The sequence below is a fragment of the Bombina bombina genome, chromosome 1 (genome assembly GCF_027579735.1).
Source record: "Bombina bombina isolate aBomBom1 chromosome 1, aBomBom1.pri, whole genome shotgun sequence".
NCBI lineage: Eukaryota > Metazoa > Chordata > Amphibia > Anura > Bombinatoridae > Bombina > Bombina bombina.
Genome location: NC_069499.1, coordinates 592,372,227 through 592,382,407, shown reverse-complemented (window position 1 = coordinate 592,382,407; position 10,181 = coordinate 592,372,227). Strand labels below are relative to the sequence as shown.

Sequence of the window (10,181 nt, the reverse complement as noted above, 5' to 3'; positions counted from 1 at the left end):
AACCAAAATTCATTAAAATTATGGGGGGAGATAAAAAACTGAAATTAAAATCCTCCATTTCTCAAAATTAAATCAATGCAAATATTTGCATAGGAAATTAGCACACCTAGGCAAAAATCCCCGCTTGCTTTTCCCCCAGAAATAACTCGTATACAATGTTACCAATGTACAAGAGAATTCTGGGTAAGGTATGCAAATTAGATATGCATATATATCAATCCAAAAGAGAGCACTCGCTGTGGTACAAAATCCTGTTTGTTTCATCATGTAAACGTTTTTCGGGGAGTGACCCCGTCATCAGACAAGTGAGAAAAACAACAAATGTGTGTACTTACCAAGTGCTACTATTTAAAGGGTGATGTCCGTATGCTGCCAGATCCCGCGGGAGACCGTGATCCGCAAACCTGAAATGACCGCTGTGATGTCATCACGTCATGCTCCGGCGGCGTATCAGAACAGCATTGGCTAACAACAGTGTAAACATCAACGGTTTCCAAGGTGATACGTGTAATAAGTATACAAATGGTAGTTATACAGTGAAGTACAATAATGGTATACCAATGCAAATACAGTGATCATACTCAAGTGATCATAATAAGGTGGTTTTAATAAAGTGAATGAAGTCATCTGGCAACCTGGTGACTTAAAAATCTATGTGCGGAACAGGACTGTAAAATGGCAAAATATTAGAGCAACAGAACGACCTTATTACAAGAGATAAGATAAAGGAGGTAGATAAAACAAGAGAAGATAGGAAAAAAAACAAAAAAGTAAAATAAGCAGGGAAAGGCAAAAGAATACAGTTCCTGAACTCTGTGGATGGAAGCTTGATATGACTATAAAAATAAATATAAATAACCAGATACTGTAATATAAATGCAAGCTATAGGACTGGCTATGTTACTTCTATACTAGGAAAAACTACGTATTAACCAGGGGGCCAAGCAGGGTACTGAGCCCTTAACTTTAAGGCCAGGCTCGCGCAACAGTCGGTGTAGACAAGTGGGGAAAAAGAGCAAAGATAGCACAGAGGAAAAAATTAAAATAAGGAGTAATAAACCGGCTAGGAAAAAAAAAAAGAAGCTGTTAGTACATGTGCCTATCATTGTAGGAAAAATATTTCTATGTAGTACTGGGTTAAGCCAAAGACTATAGAGTATAAACTTAATAAAATTAAAATCAATACATCGTTACTTGGTATTGGTTACTAGGGGTCATTGCAGTTACAGGAGAAAGTTACTGTTAACTGTTATGAGGATTGACACAATTGTCAATATTTAAGGAGGTACTATTACATGTGCTCCATAAAGAATACTATAAAGTTACAAAAAAGTTATCTAAAAAAGATTGTCAAAAGGAGGATTACAAAAAAGGGGGGATTACAAAAAAGGGGGGATTACAAAAAAAGGGGGGATTACAAAAAAGGGGGGATTACAAAAAAGGGGGGATTACAAAAAAGGGGGGATTACAAAAAAGGGGGGATTACAAAAAAAGAATTACAAAAAAAGGAATTGCAAAAAAGGAATTACGAAAAACGCTGCTAAGAGACCTATAGAGGCACTATTAAGGAACTTATGAAAGCACTTAAAAAAACAGTGCCAGTTCAAATGAGTGTTGAGACCTTTGGGGACCAGTGTTCCTAATTCGTAAGTCGATCTAACCTCTTGTTGGAGTATTTTTACGCTGTCCCCTCCTCTCATTAATGGGGGTACATGATCAATTAGTATATACTGAATGTCCCTTTTGGAGGAAGTGTTTCGCCACTGGTTGGTCAGATTGACCCCTATCTATGGCCGTCCTAATGGCGGACCTATGGTTGGCCATTCTTGTTCAGAGGTCATCTATGGTCTTCCCAACATAAAATAGACCACAATTGCAATGAAGCAAATAGACTACATGGGTGGTGGTACACGTAAGTCTATACTTAAGAAAGTATTTCTTGACCTTTTGTGGATGGATAAAGTAGGAGCCTGTGGTCAGTCTGTTGCAGGTGGTGCACCCTCTGCATCGGTAACATCCAGGTCTTCCCTGTAGCCAGGTGGCTTTTTGATAACTGTGGACCAGATTTGTGTGCACTAAGCTGTCCCCGAGGGACCTGGCACTTTTGAACCCTACTCTAGGGACCGGCATATTTAATAATGACAAGTTGTTATCAGTGGCTATAATCTGCCAATTCTTTGTAAGACTCTAGACATCCCCTGTTTGTCTTGGGTATAGGTTGTAACAAAGGTCAAGCGTGTCTCTGTTGGTTCCCTTTGTGCTTTCAAGTCCTGTTGTAGTTGTTGTTCCTTGATCCTTCGGAGTTCCTTGGTTGGGTACCCCCTCTGTTCAAATCTACCCTGCATCTCATCGAGTTGTTTTACAGTGTTGGAATAGTCTGTTGTTTCTCACAACTCGTTTCAATTGGGAGATAGGAAGGGACCTTTTAAGGGCCGGAGGGTGACAACTGGTGTAATGGAGGATTGAGTTGCGGTCTGTTGTCTTTCTAAATAGTGTCGATTGTAATGTGCCATTTTTTTTTATACAGTCGAAGATCCAGGAAGTCTATGGTGTCCTTACTGTAATTGATTTTAAATTTTAGAGCTGGACATTGCTTGGTTCAACTTCTGGTACCATTGTAACAATTCCTTTTCTGTACCCCTTCAAACCATTTTAAGATCTAATTAGAATGATCCTAGCATCCTGGAATAGATGTGTATCCATTTCCTTAAATTCTGCCATAAAAAGGTTGGCATAGGATGGGGCCACATTGGAGCCCATCGCCTTCCCTGTGAGTTGTAGATAAATGTTCTTTTCAAATTTGAAATAATTGCAAGTTAAGCAGAATTCTAATAAGGTGAGCAATACATCCACCGATGGCCCCACATATGGATATCTTAATAGTTGGTTAGTAATGGCTCTTAATCCCAACCGGTGGGGTATGACGGTGTAGAGGCTCGTCACGTCCAAGGACACTAAGAGGTCCACTTCTTGGATGTTATCCTGTTGTTTTAAAATGTTAAGCAGCATATTAGAGTCCAACAAGTAGGATCCCATTCTCCTAACAAGTGGCTGTAAGTGGGTATGTACAAAGCTGGCTAAGGGTTGAAGCAGTGACTGTATGGCCGAAACGATCGTCCTCCCTGGTGAATGTTCCAGGGACTTGTGTATTTTTGGGACCGTATAGAAAACTGGCAGTTTAGCATGAGGAGTCTTCAGATATTCCATCTCTTGTACTGTGATTTATCCCTCTTCTTGTATTTTGTCCAGATCGGCATTTATGATTTTTTTTAAATGTCCCTGTGGGGTCCATTGGTAATTTACCTCTTATAGCTTGCATTTATATTACAGTATCTGGTTATTTATTTTTATAGTCATATCGAGCTTCCCTCCACAGAGTTTAGGAACTGTATTCTTTTCACTTTCCCTGCTTATTATTTTACTTTTTTCTACCTTCTTCTTTTCTCCTTTTTTTAATTTTTTTTTTCTATCTTCTCTTGTTTTATCTACCTTCTTTTGTCTCATCTCTTGTAATAAGGTTGTTCTGTTGCTCTAATATTTTTGCCCTATTACGGTCCTGTTCCGCATATAGATTTTTAAGTTGCCAGATCACTTAATGAATTCACTTTATTAAAACCACCTTATTATGATCACTTGAGTATGATCCCTGTATTTGCATTGGTATACCATTATTGTACTTCACTGTATAACTACTATTCGTATACTTATTACACGTATCACCTTGGCAACCGTTAATGTTTACACTGTTGTTAGCCAAAGGTGATCTGATACGCCGCCGGAGCCTGATGTGATGACAGACATCACCCTTTAAATAGTAGCACTTGGTAAGTACACACGTTTGTTCTTTTTCTCACTTGTCTGACGGGGTCACTCCCCGAAAACGTTTACATGATGAAATAAACACAATTTTCTACCACGGCAAGTGCTCTCTTTTGGATTGATTGCTCTATACTACATGGGATGCACCCCGGTTTATGCAAAGTATAGTGAGTGCTGGACTTTCGCACCTTTACTGAAGATTGACAATGCTAGTGTATGTTTGCCACTCTCTAGAGACTGCAGTGCTGATGAGTAACGTTGTCATTGTATGTGTCTGTCTATTGTTGACCAGTGACACTGTCATTGTGTGGATCTCATGAAACTGGCAAAATGTGCTGTAACTGATGGAAAAATCTAACTCACTAATTTTCTGTTGTTCAGGCCCAACTTCATGCCAGTTCCAGGAACGCTCTACTGTATGGATTTTGGGCCTATGTCTTTGGGGAGAGGGCCACCAAACGGTTTGGACCATATAGTAAGATTTTCACTGTGGATGGAAACCTGGCATCTGGCAAGGGAAAATTGGCACAGCAACTAGCAGATAGATTGGGTAAGATTTACCTTTAATTATCCAACAGAGTGATGGAACCCACAAATTTTCATTCAGGTAGAGCTTACAAATTTAAACAAGTTTCCAATTTACTTCTATTTTCAAATTTGCTTAATTCTCTTGGTATCATTTGTTAAAGGAAAAGCAATCCACTACTTGGGACCTAGCTGAACATCTGATGAGCTAAAGACAAGAGGCATATTTGTACCTAGGTGTGCTTTTCAACAAAGGATACAAGAGAACAGAGCAAATTCGATCATAGAGATCAGTTGGAAAGCTGTTTCAAATTGCATACTTTGAATCTTGAAAGTTTAATTTTGACTTTCATGTCCTTGTTAACTAGCCAGCCAGATTTTGTTAAAGCATGGGAACTGATCTTAAATGAATACATCTTTCTCAAAAAAAATATAATTTGGGAACTCCCCTCATTTCTTTTTTTCTTTGTTTCAAATATGCTGTTTAACAGTGACATTAGATAAATGGAAACACAATAACATGTTATAGATTTTATACCCTTTCATTTTCATCCTCTGCCTTCCGGTGTGGTGGCAGAATTATGTTGAAAGCAGCAGCTCTTTTATTCATTTTTTACAGGAGCACAAAGGGGGAGCTGATAACGTCAAATGCAAATTAATTTGTAATGTAGTTACCTGCTTACTAGGGGGTATAAAGTCTTGCATAGTAGTTTCCGCTCTATGCAACCACCTTCAGGATGATCCGTCACACATAGCTCTGATAGAACTGCCTGCTGTTGCATAGTAGCCTTTGGCTACTTAGATTGATTTCCTGTGCAAAAACGCCTACAGCTCACAAGGCTGATTTGTTAGACACACACTACTTAAAAGCTGATTTAGCATGGAGTGAGAGTGCTGTTAAAAAGGCACATCTTATTCTTTATAATTGTACACAAATTGTGCCATCTAATTTTACAATTACAATTTTTTTATCATAATTAATAATACTGAAATTCAGTAGGGAGACATATCTTCTATTCAGTTTACACGGTTTAAGTGTAGAGTCTTGGTCGTTTCATTTAGGAGGGGCATAGTTTCTTTAAGTTACTTTTGGGAATGTCCTATCTAACATTTTCCTTTTGTACTTTTTTTACATGGTGGTGTTTTTTTTTAGGGTTGAAATATTTCCCAGAACCAGATGAACATTATCTAGACAAGATTACAGGCGATGGGCAGATTCTTCCTCCTAAGTTTAATGGATACTGCAGCCTGGAAAAATTCTATGATGACCCGAAATCCCATGATGGGAACTCCTACCGCCTGCAGTTGTGGCTGTATAGCATGCGCTTCTTGCAGTATTCGTATGCCCTTGAACATCTCCTAAGTACAGGTATTCCACTACAGTAAGGAGAGACTGATTTCTCAATAGTCCAAACATATTGTATGGATATATAACAAAACAAAGGGAAGTGATCCCAGATTTGCTGGAAAAGGCAAAAATGCTATTGTCTCCCAGCTGACCTTGTTGTCTATATTATAGAAGGAGGTAACTGGCTGGGAGTGTGCTTAGAGCATATTACAACATTTAAATCAAGGAAAAAACCCTATTAAGAGAATAGGGAAAAGTATGCTCTTTTTACACTTAAAGTATATATTTTTCCACTTAAAATGTAACGTTTACTAGTTATAGTGTAAAAAAGGCAGCAAGAATAGAAGTTGTATGTTCCTCTGAGGAAGCGTATATGTGAAACGCGACTGCGTCAGGGGCTTCGTGTTTATTTTAACTGCACTCTATTAATTTCAGACTAATTGATAATTGTATTTGTTGTTGTAACATTTGGGACATATTGTGGGAAGGATGGGGAAGGGATTTATAGCATATTTAGTGTAAAAAAGTTGCTTATCTACTCTAATATAGGGCAATACAGGACACAGCTCCTAAATAGAGGCTCTTACATTTACCTAATATCATTTGATTTTTCCCCTCCTCCTCATGTGTGATAAACAACCTAAAATCAGCAACATTGAAGTACTTTATACAAGTCACAGTTACAGAGTTGTGTTTTTAACTATTTTTCTGGCACGCTAGATACAACTTCTATTCTTGCTGCCTTTTTTTAACTATAACTAGTAAAAGTTACATTTTAAGTGGAAAAATATATACTTTGTGTAAAAGAGCATACTTTTCCCTTTTATTGTATGGATAGAAAGTGAGTAGATCCTTACAGGGACAGTAAACACATTGAGATTAGAAGATACAATGTTTATTTTAATTATATGTACTAAAAAAAATATCACAAACTTGTTGCCAACTTTTCTTGTAAATGTAAATTTATTGGATGTTTTGCAGCTAAAGTTGTTAAAATGTAGAGTGAACTTGTCTGTTATTTCCTGTTTTGAACTGTATGATACTATAGTATTGTTTCTCATCTACATAGCTCACCATTTTCCTCTACTTCCTAGCTAGCTCTAGTGCATGTATAGAGCCACCTATTTAGCTTCCAGCCACCACTGGCTGTGGCAGTACTAGCTTTGCACAATATATTGTGTACACCATAGAAGGAATCAAGGCAACTTGTTAGGAAAGTTAGTTTTTGGCAGCCAAGGCTATTTGCAGTGAGGGCAGCTGAAACTTAAATTACTGCTTCTCCATGACAGAGACTAGATAGTTGCCAGGGTAACCCAGGCTGTGCAGGAGTTGTAATCGACTACAGAGCACATATATGAGAGCAGAAAGTCAGCTATTGCTTCATTTTGTTTTGTGTCCCTACACTTCAGTCTCAATTTTAACAACTTTAGCTGCATTTTTTTTAATACATATAAATTGCGAAATAAAGGGTCAGTAAATTTAACATCGTCAGTGTCATTTTTATGTAAATATAACCACCTTTTTTTTTTTTTTTTTTTTTTTTTAATATATAAAACTTTATATTTATAATGTAATTTCTTATTTTTCGGTATAGAACAGTTGGTACACAGTACTTTTCCAACCCCTCTGACACCTCTTACATGGGAGTTATTAGAGCTATTTAGTTCAGCCCGCAGAAAATGTCTGTCATGCCTACACGCTATTGGGAAAAGATTGAATGCCCATGCTCTGTAATAGACTGCACGTCCTGTCAATACAGAAGCATCGGTCGCTTCACAAGTGTAGTGATGCGAGTGTGAGAAGTTGCACATAACATCAAGAGAGGGAAGACAGGCAAAGATGATGTAAACAATTGCGCGTTCATGAAAGGATCAAACTGCACAACCGGGATTATAACGATAGGTCCATCTGAAAAACTTTGTGAAAATATTTTTTTTTTTAAAAAAAAGGACCAGAGGTGTGGGCTGCCAGGTAATAAACTCTGGGTCTAATGTTTGAGAATATATTTTTCGATGAATGAAAGTGATATTGAGTACATTGCGCATATCCAAAATGAAACAAGTTGTTAATGCATTCCAAAGATTGTATTTGATTGCAAGACTGTAGAAAAATACTGTAATTACAAGTTGTTGTTTATGTCCCATCTACAGATTACTTGTCATTTGGATAGTAAAGATCCATTCTTTGTTTCTCTTACATATGCAGATGGGTTCTACTTTAGGCATATTGAAGAGAGACTCAGAACTTAGTAGTAGGGATTCAATTATAGCAAAAATGTGTTCAGATAAGTGGAATCATTTAATGTACATCAGTTGGGAAAGGAATGTGTGTCCTGTCTAGTGGCTACCACAAACATCTGTCTTTCTGTTTTGCAGGGCAGGGAGTGGTGATGGAGCGTTCTCCTTTCAGTGACTTTGTATTCCTGGAAGCCATGTATAAGAATGGTTACATCCGCAAACAATGTAAGATATATTCTTTAAAATATTTGTATATAAACATGCACACACAAAAATATGCAAGAAATTAGGAAGGAATCCCCTTCCATATATACAACTTATCCACAAGCGATATGGGGGAATTTTTCCATATAAGTACTCCTCTTGTTGCATAAAGATTAATTATTTCTTAATTTATTTGTCCCCTTATTTTTCCTTCAGACTTAAAGGGACATTTTACTTAAATGTTGCCCACTTTAAAGTGATGCAACATAGCTGTAAATGCTGACGAGAATGTCACCTGAACACCTCTCTGTAAAAAAGGAAGATATTGTACCTCAAAAGCAGCCAATCAGGATGCTAGTCACAGGACTTGCAAGGGAGCGTGCATCTGTCATGTTAAGGCACAGTCATGTTATTTCCCTCCTCAGTTTAACCCCTTAACGACCAATGACGTACCAGGTACATCCTGCAAAAATTGTCCAGCAGCTCTCAGGGTATTGCAGTGATGTCTCTATATTTGAGGTATCCTGCAATTCCTTTTTTTAAGCATCTGTGGCCCTCTCTGCATCGACCATCGATGGTGCTGATCGTTGGTGGGTGGGTGGCTAGGAGCTGCTGCGAGGCAGGTGGCGGCCCATCGATGGAGGGACTTCCAGATCCTGTCCCTGCAGAGTGTGCAAGTGATCTGGAGCGCGGGGCGTGTGCGTGCGGCGCACGCACTCTCCATTGAATTAGAGAGCTGTATGGGGGGGGGATCCATCACTGCTGTAAAATATAAAAAAAAAAAAAAATCCTTTTATTTTAGTACTGGCAGACTTTCTGCCAGTTCTTAAGATGGCGGTGACAATTGTGAGGTGGGAGAGGAAACAGAGCTGTTTGAGGGGGGTCAGGGAGGGATCAGGGGGTGAAATGTGGGAGGATGATCTCTATTCTAAAGCTAAAATTAACCCTACATGCTACCTTATTAACCCCTTAACTGCTGGGCATAATACAAGTTTGGTGCGCAGCGGCATTTAGCGGCCTTCTAATTACCAAAAAGCAATGCCAAAGCCATATATATCTATTTCTGAACAAGGGATTACAGAGAAGCATTTACAACATTTTGTGCCATGATTGTACTAACGGTTTGTAAATAATTTCAGTGAGAAACCTAAAATTGTGAAAAAGTGAACTATTTTTTTTTATTTGGCGGTGAAATGGTGGCATGAAATAAACCAAAATGAGCCTAGATCAATACTTTAGGTTGTCTACTACACTAAAGTTAAATTTAACCATACAAGCTCCCTAATTAATCCCTTCACTGCTGGACATAATACACGTGTGGTGCGCAGCGGCATTTAGAGGCCTTCTAATTACCAAAAAGTAATGCCAAAAAGCCATAAATGTCTGATATTTCTGAACAAAGGGGATCCCAGAGAAGCATTTAGAACCATTTGTGCCATAATTGCACAAGCTGTTTGTAAATAATTTCAGTGAGAAACCTAAAGTTTGAAAAAGTGAACACTTTTTTTTTTTTATTATTTGATCGCATTTGGCGGTGAAATGATGGCATGAAATATACTAAAATTGACCTAGATCAATATTTGGGTTGTCTACTAAAAAAAATATTTACATGTCAAGGGATATTCAGGGATTCCTGACAGATATCAGTGTTCCAATGTAACTATCACTAATTTTGGGGGGGAAATGGGTTTGGAAATGGCAAAGTGCTACTTGTATTTATTGCCCTATAACTTTATAAAAATGCAAAGAACACGTAAACATTGGGTATTTCTAAACTCAGGAAAAATTTTTAGAAACTTTTAAGCATGGTTGTTTTTTGGTGGTTGTAGATGTGTAACAGATTTTGGGGGTCATCATAATTTTTTTTTATTTTTATAGTAAATCATAAGATATGATGAAAATAATGGTATCTTTAAAAAGTCCATTTAATGGCAAGAAAAATGATATATAATATATGTTGGTACAGTAAATGAGTAAGAGGAAAATTATAGCTAAACACAAAACACAGCAGAAATATAAAAATAGCCTTGGTCCCACATAGTCAGAAA

General features: G+C 37.7%; 1 protein-coding gene across 1 annotated transcript in view; it reads left to right on the top strand.

Annotated features, from left to right (window-relative positions):
* The window catches only part of NDUFA10 (NADH:ubiquinone oxidoreductase subunit A10), a 51,786-nt gene that overhangs the window by 2,115 nt on the left and 39,490 nt on the right, over positions 1–10,181 (top strand). Inside the window, exons 2-4 of the mRNA XM_053698886.1 lie at positions 4,201–4,369; positions 5,498–5,713; positions 8,068–8,154. Coding sequence (XP_053554861.1) covers positions 4,201–4,369; positions 5,498–5,713; positions 8,068–8,154 — 472 coding nt within the window. The remainder of the gene's footprint in view (positions 1–4,200; positions 4,370–5,497; positions 5,714–8,067; positions 8,155–10,181) is intronic.